Source organism: Theropithecus gelada, chromosome 1 (assembly GCF_003255815.1).
Source record: "Theropithecus gelada isolate Dixy chromosome 1, Tgel_1.0, whole genome shotgun sequence".
Taxonomy (NCBI): Eukaryota; Metazoa; Chordata; class Mammalia; order Primates; family Cercopithecidae; genus Theropithecus; species Theropithecus gelada.
This window is the reverse complement of record NC_037668.1, coordinates 82,678,970-82,693,303: the sequence shown is the minus strand read 5'-3', so window position 1 is coordinate 82,693,303 and position 14,334 is coordinate 82,678,970. Positions and strand designations below refer to the sequence as shown.

The following is a 14,334-nucleotide window of genomic DNA, read 5'->3' as shown; positions in this document are numbered from 1 at the left end:
TGGGGAGAAGGGCAGGAGGCAGGGCTTAAGGGCGGGCTTGCTCGAGGCGCAAGCGCGCTGACCCGGGCGCGGCGGCAGTCTTGCGGACGGCGTGGGCTGGGGATTGCGGTAGGTGAACGTGGGTGACTGCCAGACCTGAGGGACGGGCGCGGGCAGCGATGTGAAGCGGGCACGCGGTCTGGGCGCGGAGACCTAGGACCCTGCTGTTCATTTTCCCACTTGCATCCCGTCCTTGAGTTGGGGCGGGCTGAGAATCACGTAAACTTTTGATACTCTTCGTCTCCTGGTCTCCGTGTCCTCCGTTGTAAAATGAGGGCAGCACTTCCTGGTCTGTCCCTCGGTCGTCGTGAGAGTCACACGGTGTTCTCGAAGTGCCAGCTCTGGAAAGGCCCTGGGACCACCTGCTGCCCGAGCCAGCCTTCCCGTTTTATGTTGGAGAAAACGGAGGTCCGGAGCGAAGTGATTGGACCAGGGACACCGAGCGAGTGAAGGCCGAGCCAGTTCTTAGAACTAGGCCTAGGGTTCCGTTGCTGTTTAATGTAGCACAGTTCGTGATGGAAACTAGGATTTGGAGGCGGGGACCTTGCCTTCCAGGTCAGACCCTGCGCTTATTTGCTGTATGGCTTGACACAAATGACTTTATATCTCAGAGCCTCCTTTTTCTGAGTTGGGCATAATAATAATAATAATAATAGCACTTTGTGGCACTTAATATTATGTATCAGGTACCGTTGTAAACGCTTTATGTACAACTTTTCAGATTAGATTAGGAGGAAATAGTGAGTCAAAGAATCTTTGAAAAGGCCTGGGCTGGAAGGGCTGACAGTGTCCCGCACAGAGTACGTACTCAAAAAAATCGACTGAATGACTCAGAGGCTGTTTGCCGGAGCCTAAAGTGTTGCATACGTTAGTTACTATATTGCTTTCTAGATATTCCCTGTAGATAACTGAAAAATTGAGATAATTCTACTTATTCTCCTGTTTGTATAAGCTGAGGGGTCTGAGGACAGACATGCTGAACGTGGAGGAGGAGGGCTCAAAGCTCTCGTTTAAATTATCCAGATAATTATATCATTGCACCCCTTTACTTTGCTCTTAATTTATCAATATGTTGATCAACAAATAGTAATAAATAGTAGGCATTATGCTAGACTCTGAAATTTAAAGATGTATAAAACTTTATGAACTTGTAATTTTATCAAGGAATAGAATGTTAAACATGGACACTGACCTCCCCTCCTGGCCCCTGTACACACCCCCAGAAAGAAAAAAAAAAATGTATGTGAAACATCATTTGCTTCCAATGCCTGGCACACAGTAGTTCCTCAAAAATATTTTTGGACATGATTCTAGTACAGTATACTAAAAAGAGGTGTGTGCAGTGGAGCACAGAGGAGGTGACTTTCTCTGTTTAGAGGGGTTGGAGAAAGTTTCTTAGAATAAGTGAACCTTGAATTCGAGTTGGAATTGCTGGGGGTTTTGGGGATGTCAGTCTGTTTCAAGAATGATGAGCAACTTGGGGAATGCTAGGATAAGAAGCTGGAAGAGGTGTGTTGGGATCAAAATATGAAGAGCTTTGGTGCCATTCTGAGAAAATCATGAGAACCAGCCGTTAATGGATTGTAAATGGGAGTGGTTGGGTCAGTTGTCTTTTTAGCTGGAGACTAATACGGAGACTGGACTGACGGGCTTCAATAAGTACTCAGTTCATGCATTGATAGAACGTGTATTGAGCCTGGGTACAGTGGCTCACGCCTGTAATCCCAGCAATTTGGGAAGCTTAGGCAGGTGGATAGCATGAGGCCAGGTGTTCAAGACCAGCCTGGGCAACATAGCAAGACTCCATCTCTATTTTTTAAGAAAGAAAGAAAACATGTATTGAGTGTCCACTGTGTCCAGGCACTGTGCTGAATGCCGCAGATAAAACTTGGAATAAAATAGACATAGCTGTCATCCTCATGGAGTTTGTGAGGTTAGTCATCCGTGGTACACAGCTAGACCCCTGCAGTGGTTCTCCCACTGAGGTCCCTGGACCAGCAGCATCAGTGTCACCGGGAACTTGTTAGAAATTCAGGTTCTCGGCCCACACCCCAAACTTACTAAATCAGAAGCTCTGGAGATGGGCCTCTGCAATCACTGTTTTAACAAGCCCAGCCGGGCATGGTGGCTCACGCCTGTAATCCCAGCACTTTGGGAGGCCGAGGCAGGCCGATCACTTGAGGTCAAGGAGTTTTGAGACCAGCCTGGCCAACATGGTGAAATTCTGTTTCTACTAAAAATATGAAAAGTAGCTGGGCATGGTGGCGCATGCCTGTAATCCCAGCTACTCAGGAGGCAGAAGCAAGAGAATCGCTTGAGTCTGGGGGTACGGAGTTTGCAGTGATCTGAGATTGTACCACTGCACTCCAGCCTGGGTCATAGAGTGAGCTCTGTCTCAAAAAAAAAAAAAAAAAAAAAAGCCCTCCAGTGATTCTGATGCTCGATTCGATTTCAGAACCACTGGGCAACTGTCATGTAGCAAGTGGTTTTGAGGGGCTAACCCAATGTTGAGGCAGTAAGGGCCAGAAAGGAGGGGGTGGACTTAAGGGAAACCTTGGAGACAGACTCATTTGCTTTAGGAGGAATCAAGGATGAGTTTCTGGCTGGAGCCACTGGCCTAAGTAAGGTTGGATCACAAGGAAGTGATGGAGCCAGGGGTGAATCCACATGTGCCTTGCCTCCATGGCCTGAACGTTCCTACAGCACCACACTAGGGCTCTGTGGCAGTGCCTCACCACCTTTAAACATTTGTACAGTGCACAGGGGAAATGGATGAGGCTGCTTGAGATTGGAGAGAACCAGCTGGAGGACCTGAGGCTGCTAGAGGTAACCAGCTGGGAGATCCCAGCTCCCTAGAGCTGAGGGGAATCAGTAACCCATTCCCAGCGTACTGCCGGCAGCTTTGTTGCATGGACTGTGCTGAAAAGTAGAGGTACTCACTAAATTTGGCAATACAAATAAAAAATCTCAAAATAATTTATAGCCTTTGATTCAGTAATTCCATTCTTCAATGCCTCTCCCAAATATATGACAAAAAAAGCCTTCTCTTCATTGTAGATTATGTATAACAGAGAAAACCAACTACTGGTTTTTGATGTGGTCAATCAATGGAATGTTATACTGCCATTAGAAATGTGTGATTATTTTGTGAAATCAGAGAAACATACTTGCCTATTGGACAATGTCTAGTAGGCCCCTGTCACGTGCTGAAGATACAGTGGTGAGCAAGCTAGACAGGTCCTTGATTGCACTGAGCCAAGTGTCTGGGAGAAGAGAGGCAGCCAAATGGGCAGGAACCCTAGGAGACAAGTGGGCTGTGCGGGAAAAGCCAGCCCTTTGGGGGTATGGAGAGTGGGACAAGAAAGGCTTCCTGGGGAGAGGATGGTTATCCTGAGGCCTGGAGGATGACTAGATGTTGGCAGGAAAAGGGGAGAGGGGTGTTCTGTGCAAAAGGGACAGTATGTTTAAGAATGGGCATGGGGTAGGGTGCAGTGGCTCATGCCTGTAATCCCAGCGCTCCAGGAGGCCAAGGCAGGCGGATCACGAGGTCAGGAGATCTAGACCATCCTGGCTAACACGGTGAAACCCTGTCTCTACTAAAAATACAAAAAAATTAGCCGGACGTGGTGGCCGGTGCCTGTGGTCCCAGCTACTCGGGAGGCTGAGGCCGGAGAATGGCGTGAACATGGGAGGCGGAGCTTGCAGTGAGCGGAGATCGCGCCACTGCACTCCAGCCTGGGTGACAGAGCGAGATTCCATCTCAAAAAAAGAGGGGGGCATGGTGAAGCCGGATCAGAGAGGGGGCAGTGGTGAGATGAGGTCCAAGGGGGTCAGCCCATGTGGGGCTGTGCACACCCTGAAGGTCAGAAGCTTAGACCTTATTCTAAGGGTAGCAGGAGGCCATTTTAACCAAGAAAAGCTGTTAGCATCTGTGCTTGGGAAGTCTCCCCTGTGGCTGCAGTATAGAGGATGGATTGAAGGAGGGCAGGAATGGAAGCCAGGAGACCAGTGGGGAGGCTGTTGCAACCGTCCAGGTGAGAGATGAGGGTGGCCTGGACCTGGGTGGAGGCTGTGGAGAGAAGAGGGACAGACTGAACAGCAAAGGAAGAGGTAGGAATGACAGGGCCAAGAGGGCTGTGAATGTGGGACACAGAGAGGGGCAGAGCAGGTGAACCCCACATTCTGGTTTGGGCGAAGTGCAACTTTTGGTGCCATTCACAATGACAGGCAGTGCTGGAGGGGGAGTGGGTTTGAGGGGAGAATGCTGAGTTCATTCTGGGACACGGAGTTTGAAGTACCTGCCTGATGTATTCTCCGGGAGGCAGGTGGAGATTTTGAGTCAGCCCTCAGCATGCGGGCTGTCCAGGGAGTATGTGCTGTGAAGAGGGAAGAGGCCCATGACATTTAAATGTTGGGGCAGGTAGAGGGACAAGAGAGGGATGTGCAAAGGACAGGGTTTGCAAGAGACAGATCGCCACAAAACGTCAGCTGCAGTTGACTCCGGGCTGAGGGATTACAGTTTTCTTTACTTTCTTTTTTTTTCCTTTGAGACAGAGTCTCATTGTGTTTCCCGGGCTGGAATGCAGTGGCATAGTCTCAGCTCACTGCAACCTCCACCCCCAGGTTCAAGCGAATCTCCTGCCTCAGCCTCCCAAGTAGCTGGGATTACAGGCGTGTGCCCAGCTAATTTTTGTATTTTTAGTAGACAGGGTTTCACCATGTTGGTCAGGCTGGTCTCGAACTCCTGACCTCAGGTGATCCACCCGTCTCGGCCTCCCAAAGTGCTGGAATTACAGGCGTAAGCCAGCGTGCCCATTTGTTTTCAGATTCCCCCCCGCCCAGTTTTCTATAATAATAATAGCAGACATTAGTTGAGCTCATAGTACATGCCAGATGCTGTTCCAAGAACTTTTTATAACTCTTCTGTGTCCACAGTAAGCCTAGAAGGTAGGTCCTGTTGTTATTACTATTTACAGATGAAGAAATAGCACAGAGGGGTTAAGACACATGTCGCCAGCTACACAGGGTGCAGCCCGTGGGAGGCCTGACTGGAATCTAGGCTGCCTGATTCCAGAGCCTGTGCAGTCACTACACAACGCTGTCTCTCCACAGGATGTTGTTAATGTTTTTATAATAAGGAAAATATTGATTTTTCAAAAACAGAAGTAAGAGGTTAGAGAAATAGTGCTTTGATCTGCTAGGATATTAGAAATGGAAGGATTTGTATCTGCAAAATCAGTGGCCGTCTTCGAAGTTTGTTGAGAGCAGACTGGGTTGGCTGCTTCGTGGTGTTGGAACACGGGCGATGCTCATTCTCACACAACTCATTTTTCTCCAGGTGCCCGTGCTTCCCGGTGCCACGGTGTCATGGAAGGGCTGCTGACAAGATGCAGAGCATTGCCCGCCCTGGCCACCTGCAGCCGCCAGCTCTCTGGGTATGTTCCTCGCAGGTTTCACCACTGTGCCCCAAGAGGAGGGCGGCGCCTGCTGCTGTCTCGTGTGTTCCAGCCACAGAACCTTCGGGAAGACCAGGTGCTCTCCCTGCAGGACAAATTTGGTGACCCGACCTGTAAGAGCCAGCGGTTGATGCTGCAGGTGGGCCTGATCTACCCAGCAAGCCCCGGCTGTTATCACCTCCTGCCGTACACCGTCCGTGCCATGGAGAAGCTCGTGCGAGTGATAGACCAGGAGATGCAGGCCATCGGGGGCCAGAAAGTCAACATGCCCACCCTCAGCCCGGCAGAGCTCTGGCAAGCCACCAACCGGTGGGACTTGATGGGCAAGGAGCTGCTAAGACTTAGAGACAGGCATGGCAAGGAATACTGCTTAGGACCAACTCACGAGGAAGCCATTACAGCCTTAATTGCCGCGCAGAAGAAACTGTCCTACAAGCAGCTTCCCTTCCTGCTGTACCAAGTGACAAGGAAGTTTCGGGATGAGCCCAGGCCCCGCTTTGGTCTTCTCCGTGGCCGAGAGTTTTACATGAAGGATATGTACACCTTTGACTCCTCCCCAGAGGCTGCCCAGCAGACCTACAACCTGGTGTGTGATGCCTATTGCAGCCTGTTCAACAGGCTAGGGCTGCGATTTGTCAAGGTCCAGGCTGATGTCGGCAGCATCGGAGGCACGATGTCTCATGAGTTCCAGCTCCCTGTGGATGTTGGAGAGGACCGGCTTGCCATCTGTCCCCACTGCAGCTTCTCAGCCAACTTGGAGACACTAGACTTGTCACAGATGAACTGCCCTGCTTGCCAGGGCCCACTGACCGAAACCAAAGGCATTGAGGTGGGGCACACATTTTACCTGGGTACCAAGTACTCATCCATTTTCAATGCCCAGTTTACCAACGTCTATGGCAAACCATCCCTGGCTGAAATGGGGTGCTATGGCTTGGGTGTGACACGGATCTTGGCTGCTGCCATTGAAGTCCTCTCTACAGAAGACTGTGTCCGCTGGCCCAGCCTACTGGCCCCTTACCAAGCCTGCCTCATCCCCCCTAAGAAGGGCAGTAAGGAGGAGGCGGCCTCTGAGCTCATAGGGCAGCTGTGCGACCACATCACAGAGGCAGTGCCTCAGCTTCACGGGGAGGTGCTGCTGGACGACAGGACCCATCTGACCATCGGAAACAGACTGAAAGATGCCAACAAGTTTGGCTACCCCTTTGTGATCATTGCTGGCAAGAGGGCCCTGGAGGACCCTGCACATTTTGAGGTTTGGTGTCAGAACACTGGTGAGGTGGTCTTCCTCACCAAAGATGGAGTCATGGATTTATTGACCCAAGTGCAGACCATCTAAATGCCCCCAGCCCACCCCTGCCCCCATCTTGCAGCCTTGGTGTTCATTCTAACGCTGCCTTTTCCTACACCCCTTTCCTGGACTGTTCTCTCCAGAAACAGCTCAGCTCATGGAGGGTGAGATCACGTTAGGGAAACCAATTTTCCAGTCATGTGTTCAGATTATTTGTATTTAAAGTCATTAACTTGATCCTTTTCTCCAGACTGGCCATGCCGCCAAATACCTTTCCTTTTGTATTCCATTGTGGAAACTTCTACTAGGAGGCTGAGAGGCAAGAGAGCCAAGCTCCAGTCTTGGGTCTTACCCTGAGGGGGTAAGTCACTTCCCTTCTCTCAGCTGAGTTTTTCATGTGTAGGATGAGAATGGCTGATGGCTGAGGGCCCCCCAACCTTCCCCACCCCATATCAGTTTGACCACGGGCCTTTTGCTACATTCTGTCCAGAGAGCAGGCCTGCCAGTGCCTCTCCACTGAGAAGTTGGGCTGAGAGTATGGGGAAAAGAATCAAGAGACCTGACTGCCACCAACTCACTAGTGACTTAGATACATCCCCGCCCCCTGCTGGGGCCTCAGTTTCCCCATCTGTAACTTGAGATAATGGAACTAGATCTATGAAGTCTGGAACTAGATCTGTAATGTCCTTATAGGTGTCACTAGAGGGTTCCATGAGAGGTTTGTGACAGGCAGTCTGATTCCTCTCATTCTCCATAGTCTGTTTCCTGGAAAGTCGATGTAATTAACAGATGGCCCAAAAACTACCTCAAGAGACCTGGCCCTATTAAGATGGCTTAACCACTGAGATCATGTTCTATTGATTGAATAAAGTCAAACTACTGGAATGAGCCTTGCACATTAATTTGAAACAATGATAACATCTGCCATTTTAACAGTGCAACAGCTTCCTACTCCTTTTCTTTCCTTTTTGACTGTTCCCACACACCCCACCCCCCACATAAAAAATCAGGTGGTTAGGAAAATGTGGTTTAAACCATTTCGTCCCTCAAGTATCGGGGCAGCAGGCTTCAACTGGCATGGTGATCTTATCCTAGGTGCAGAGTTGGATCCTAGAGCCACAATGGGGTGAATATTAAAAGCTGGTCTCTTGTGTCCTTAATGTAGAAGCTGGTTTAAAGAAAAAAGAAAAAGCTACTCTCTGCCTGAATTCTATGGAAAATGGAGCAGGCTTGAACTACCCTAGCAATGCCAACTACTTTCATTGCTCCTGCATCCTAGATAAGGAACATAACTAGTTTTCCATCCTTGGCCCCCTAGGCTCTCTACATGTCCACATCTGACAAGAATCTATCAAGACCAAGCTCAAAGCCAGCACCTCCTAAAAAGCTGCCTGGCAGCTCTGAATAGTGGTTCTCCTGCTTCCCATCGCACAGATCACATCCCTTCTTGTTTTGTGTATACACAGCTCATTGTACAGTGGTCCTGCCTCTTGTTGATGGTGAGCTCCCTGAGGCCAGGCCCCTGAGCTAATTCCCAGTGCACTGCAGTTGTTTTGACCAGTTTTTCCACCTGCTAAACAGCCTCCGGGCAGCTGGTTACTGGTAGAGGAACCCTGCCTGCCTCCAAGCACACAGCATCAGGTTTCTTGTTTTTGTTTTTGTTTTTTTTTTGTTTTTTGAGACAGAATTCCGCTCTTGTTGCCCAGGCCGGAGTGTAATGGCGCGATCTCGGCTCACCACAACCTCCACCTCCCAGGTTCAAGCGATTCTCCTGCCTCAGCCTTACAGGCATGCGCCACCACACCTGGCTAATTTTGTAGTTTTAGTAGAGACAGGGTTTCTCCATGTTGGGCTAGTCTCAAACTGCCGACCTCAGGTGATCTGCCTGCCTTGGCCTCCCAAAGTGGTGGGATTACAGGCTTGAGCCACCATGCCTGGCCAGCATCAAGTGGTCTAATGAATGTGTAGCCAAGCCCTACCAGCTCCCAGTCCTGCCATTGGCGCTCCGGGCCCAGGATTCCTTTGGAATACCTCAGATTTTCAGGCTAGGAGACGTGCATTCTGAGAGCAAACCTGGTAAGGCTAGATGACAAGGCAGAGGATCTTACCCTTGCACATTGGAATCACCTGGGTCCCATCCAGAAGATCTGGTTACATGTAGGGTATGGCCTGGGCACTGGGAAGTTTAAAGCTTCCCAGCTGATGGTAATGTGCAATCAAAGTCAATTGAGAGCTCCTGGTGCAAGAGCTGCCTCCTCTGGGTCCACTTTGTAGCTGGGCGTTTCTTTTAGTAATTTCAGTTGTTCATTATCAGACTGATGTGCTCACTCTGCTTTTAATGGGCTGGCCATTTATTTATGGAGGAACTGCCATATGCCACTGTGGTGTGAGGCACTTTTTAAATTTTTTAATTTATTTTTATTTTTTAGAGATGGGGCCTCACTATGTTGCTCAGGCAACAGGTTTCAAACTCCTGGGCTCAAACGATCCTGCCTCAGCCTCCTGAGTAGGTTGGGACTACAGGTGTGCACCACCCACAGTGGCTAATTTTTTTTTTTTTTTTTTTTTTTTTTTAAGAGACAAGCTCTCACTTTATTGCCCATGTTTGTCTCCAACTCCTGGCTTCAAGCAGTCCTCCTGCCTCGGCCTCCCAAAGTGCTGGGATTACAGATGTGAGCCACTGCAACTGGCCACTCCTAGGCACTTTTATATACCATTTTCAGATTTCACAATTGCGCAAGGCAGATGCTGTTATCTCATTTTACAGATGGGGAAGCATGAGGATCTATTTCAGCAACTTACCCGAGGATGCACAGCTGTTATAACAGCTAGATTGTAGGCACTGGCCAAAAATTGTCCTTCTCACTACACTGCTTGGCCTCTGCAAAAGTGATTTCAATAAATAAAACTAAATTATGTATATCTCTCTAACCAAGTTAGCCTAAAGTATGTGAGAAATTAGGATTCATGCAAATGGGTGCTTTAAATTTTTTTTTTTTAAGAGACAGGGTTTTTGCATGGGAGCAATGGCTCAAGCCTGCTATCCCAGCACTTTGGGCGGCTGAGGCCGGCGGATCACTTGAGCCCAAGAGTTCAAGACCAGCCTGGACAACATTACCCGGGCATGGTGGCGCACGCCTGTAGTCCCAGCTACTTGGGAGGCTGAGATGGGAGGATCACTTGAGCCCAGGAGGTGGAGGTTGCAGTAAGCTGAGATGGCACCACTACACTCCAGCCTGGGTGACAGAGCCAGACCCTGTCTCAAAAAATAAAAAAAAGAGAAGCAGGATTCTTGCTATGTTGTTCAGGCTGGGCTTAAGCATCCTCCCAATTCAGCCTCCCAAGTAGTGTGTCACTTTGGCTAAAAAAATTTTATTTTTATTTTTTGGCTAAATAATTTTTTAACTTTAAATGTATGCCCCATAAGCTTGTTTGTTTATGGGAGGTTAGCCTAATGTAAGCACTTTTAAAAACCAGATTCCAGGAATAGAGAGCCAGTGAATTTTACTTTTGATTAACGTGCAAGGCCTGGACTGACTTGAGGATGATATAGAATCCTGGAGCTTTAGAGTTTAGGTAAACTTGAAGCTGGCCTTGGCTCTCAGCTGGGAAGTGGGCCTGGAGCAGGAATGAACCTGCCACATGTCATCTGACTCGCAAGACACCTGAGGACAGGACAGGTGCCCCTCCTCTCTGATTGGTCCTGCTGAGTGAAGAGAAGACGCTGGATCAGCCTTTGAGCTGCTTGAAACAGGTGCCCATTCTCTTTATTTTACAAGAAGGAGAGAAATACAGGTAGGACACCAATTTGCCCAAGGTCAGGCTGAATGAAACCTGTGTCCTAATCAGGAAGCCAGTGTTTCTTCTAGTAGCCAGAGGCAGTGTGATTTGGCGAAAAGATCAGAGCCTTGAAGAGACATAATCCTAGATTCACTTACTGGGGATGTGACCTCAGACAAATTACTTGCCCTATGTGTGTCTCAGATTCTCCATCGGCAGGATACTCGTGCTAATGGTACCCACCTTATAGGTGGTTTGGGGGTTGACCAAGCTCACTTACATGAAATGCTTAATTGCCCCTTAGTCTGCACTCAGAGACACTTCCCTTACACCAGACGACTTAGGAAATCCCCCCACTGGGAGCTCAGGTTCTGCTGTTAACTTTGTTATCTCAAGACCTGGATCTTGTTTTCTTAATAAGATGCTTGACAACTTTCCTGGGAAATGCCACGGACAAGAATTAGGAGGCACCTGCAGAATAGCTGCATCTCCTTAGAGAAAAGACAGAAATACTCAAACTGTGTGCCCTGCTGTCTCATTTCTGAACTTGCCAATTTTACCTCTTGCCATAAATTGATGAAATGGGATGCTGGCAAAATAGCAGGTACAGGCTGTATTATCATTGCTCATTCCTTGGGGAGATCTAGCAGCGACTGCCTGGGAAATATTTAGCAGAATTAATACTTGGGGACAAAGACTGGTGCATAACAAAACCATTGTGTAAATCAGGCTTAGAATGTAAATCAAGGGCTCCATTAATATTCTGTGTTTTAATGGAAGAAACACCTGCTGGGCTATCCATAAAGGAGCTTTGCAGAAATCTGTTGAAACTGTCATTTCCTTAACTACTTAAGTGCCATGTCTCCAGAGTTCTCATGATCCGTTTCCACACCAAGATGCATGAGTGCTTTTTAGAATGGGTTGTTACGCATCCAAGGGCATGTGAGGCTTTGTTTTAGAGTTAGGAAAAGGATTTTTAAGTTTTCTTATAACGTGTAAAATGGGAAAATACTTTTATGATGTTATTGCAAACTTAAGTAACATCTGAAAAAAGTCAAAGTATTTTGCTTAATTTAAAATAATGAGGCTGGGCACACGCCTGTAATCCTAGAGTTTGAGACCAGCCTGGGCCACAAGGCAAAACCCCGTCTCTACAAAAAATACGAAAATTAGTTGGACATGGTGGCAGGCACCTATAGTGCCAGCTATTTTGTTTTGTTTTGTTTTGTTTTGTTTTGTTTTGTTTTGAGATGGTGTCTCGCTCTGTCACCCAGACTGGAGTGCAGTGGCCAGATCTCAGCTCACTGCAAGCTCCGCCTCCCGGGTTTACGCCATTCTCCTGCCTCAGCCTCCCGAGCAGCTGGGACTACAGGCACCCACCACCTCACCCGGCTAGTTTTTTGTGTTTTTTAGTAGAGACGGGGTTTCACCATATTAGCCAGGATGGTCTCGATCTCCTGACCTCATGATCCACCCGTCTTGGCCTCCCAAAGTGCTGGGATTACAGGCTTGAGCCACCGTGCCCGGCCAAGTGCCAGCTCTTTGGGAGGCTGAGGTGGGAGGATGGCTTGAGCCCAGGAAGCAGAGGTTGCAGTGAGCCCAGATCCTGCCACTGTATTCCAACCTGGGCAACAGAGAGACCCTGTCTCAAAAATAAAATTAAAATAAAAGGCTTATAGTGACCCCAGCTACAGACTCTGGAGTCAGACTCTCTGGGCCACTCATTATCTCCATGACATTTGTGCAAGGCACTTCCTCATAGTCCCTCCACTTTAGCTTCCTTATCTGTAAAATGGGGATAACAGTGCCTGGCCCACAGCAGAGGCCTGGCAAGTGGAGCTGCCTGTATATTAAGTGATACTTTGCACAGAAGGTAGGTGGGTGGGGCACTATGGCCAGCAGAACGGGGTGGCAACTTGAAGCACCATCCCGGTGCAGGCATTCCCGTCAAGCCAGCAGTGCCCAAGCCTGCTAATGAGCCCCTGTGGTTAAAGCTTAATTGCCCTTAGCTAATCAAAACTGTGTAGGGCCAGGAGAGTGAAAAGGTGGCACCAGTTCATGGTAACTCAGGATGCCCTTTTTCCAGGGCAGCACTTGCTGCCAAGTCTTGCCAAGAAAAGCTCATAGGGCGACGGGAGCCCCATTGGCAAGGTATTGGGTGCTATGGGGATTCGACGGTGGGCTCTGGCAGGGGTTTCCACAGACAGTGGATTATTCTACCCAGGCAGACAGGTTGGGGACACTGCATGACACAGTAAGTGCTCAGACTTTACCATAAGCTTGGACTGAGCAAGGCAAAGGCAGCTAGGTCTATTGCAAACTCCTTGAAGGCAGAGGGCTGGTCTCGTTAATATGGATATCTCCTGAGGGACTTAGCAGAGTCCTGAATTCAAGTTCTGGCTCTATTTTTCATTAGCTAGCTGACTTTGGGCAAGTTACTTAACCTCTTCACACCACTTTTCCTGTCAGTAAAATGGGGCTAGAAAGATACCTGCTTTCTAGAAGTGTTGGGAGGATTAAGTAAACGAATCCAAATAAAACACCAAGAATGTTGCCTGGCATATCCTAAGTGCTCAGGAGGTGGCAGCTGCCGTTACTGAGCCAGGCCAGCACAGGCACTACCCCTGGAATATGCCAGAAGGCCCTCCCACCTAACCCCACCCCCCAATTCCTTCTTCAACTTCATGACCCAAGTCCATCGTATGTGGTGGCTTCCATCCCTGATCTATTCAGAATTAATCACTCCTTGCTCTATATCGTCAGCCGGTAATAATTTGTTGTGCATCTACTATGTGCTGAGCAGGTGCAGTACTAGGCCCTGGCATTATGAAAGTGCACAGCTCAGGGTCCCTGACTCAGTTTACAGAGTGGGAACCATGAAGTAAACAATTAAAAATGCACCGCGGTGCAGGTGCCATGGGGACATGTGGGATAAGGAGACAGGGAGAGCTTCCTGAAGGAGGCAGTTGGGCCTGATTGAAGGCTACGCGTTAGTGAAGGGAGGAACAGTTGGGGGTGGAAGGAGGGGAACAAGTGGAAGGAAGAATGGTCCAGGCAGAGAGAACAGGATGCACAAAGGCCCAAAGCTCAGAGAGCATGACAAGTTAGGGAATAGAAAATAACAATGTCATAGATTGAACACGTACTTTGAGGCAAGCTGTGTTCCACATGCTTCATGTAGATTAATGCATCTAATTCGCATAGCGCCTGTATGAGGTAGGTGCTGTTATCCTGCTCATGTTGCAGATGAGGAAACTGAGGCACAGAGCACCTAAGCAAAGTGCCCAAGGCCTCCTCCAGCTAGTAAGCTGTGAGGCTGGAATTGGGATGCAGGCGCCTGGCTCCACAGCCAATCAATACTCAGCCACTGCACCCTCCTGCCCCATAGCTGAACCATTCAGGATGGCCGGGCTAAGGTCAGAGAGTGGGAGCTGTAGAGGTTGTGAGGGCCCAGATCCTGAACGGCCTTGAATGCCACACCAAGAGCGCTGATGAGGGAAGGGAGAGTCACTGGCGGCTCAGAGCAGGGCTGATGACAGACTTACTTGTTGTGGCTCTATTTCTTTTCATCGGAGTAGTTCCCAGACCATTAGATTTATTGCATCCATTTAACAGCATAACCTTGAAGGTAGAGGCTGCCTGATGCACTTCAGCCTCGATGCTCTGCTCATGGCAGGTGTCACATAAATGTTTGTAAAGCAAACGGAATAGAGAACACAAAAGAGGAGGCAGGCAGGCTCTGGAGTGAGGTGCTTGGGTTCAATTCCT

The 14,334-nt window shown here is 48.9% G+C and overlaps 1 protein-coding gene across 1 annotated transcript; it reads left to right on the top strand.

Annotated features, from left to right (window-relative positions):
- The first annotated feature begins 13 nt into the window (after positions 1-13).
- On the top strand, positions 14-7,671 carry PARS2 (prolyl-tRNA synthetase 2, mitochondrial). Its single transcript, XM_025371332.1, has 2 exons — positions 14-108; positions 5,378-7,671. Exon 2 carries the CDS (start codon positions 5,407-5,409, stop codon positions 6,832-6,834), a length of 1,428 nt encoding a protein of 475 aa, XP_025227117.1. The 5' UTR covers positions 14-108; positions 5,378-5,406; the 3' UTR covers positions 6,835-7,671.
- The last annotated feature ends 6,663 nt before the right edge of the window (positions 7,672-14,334 follow it).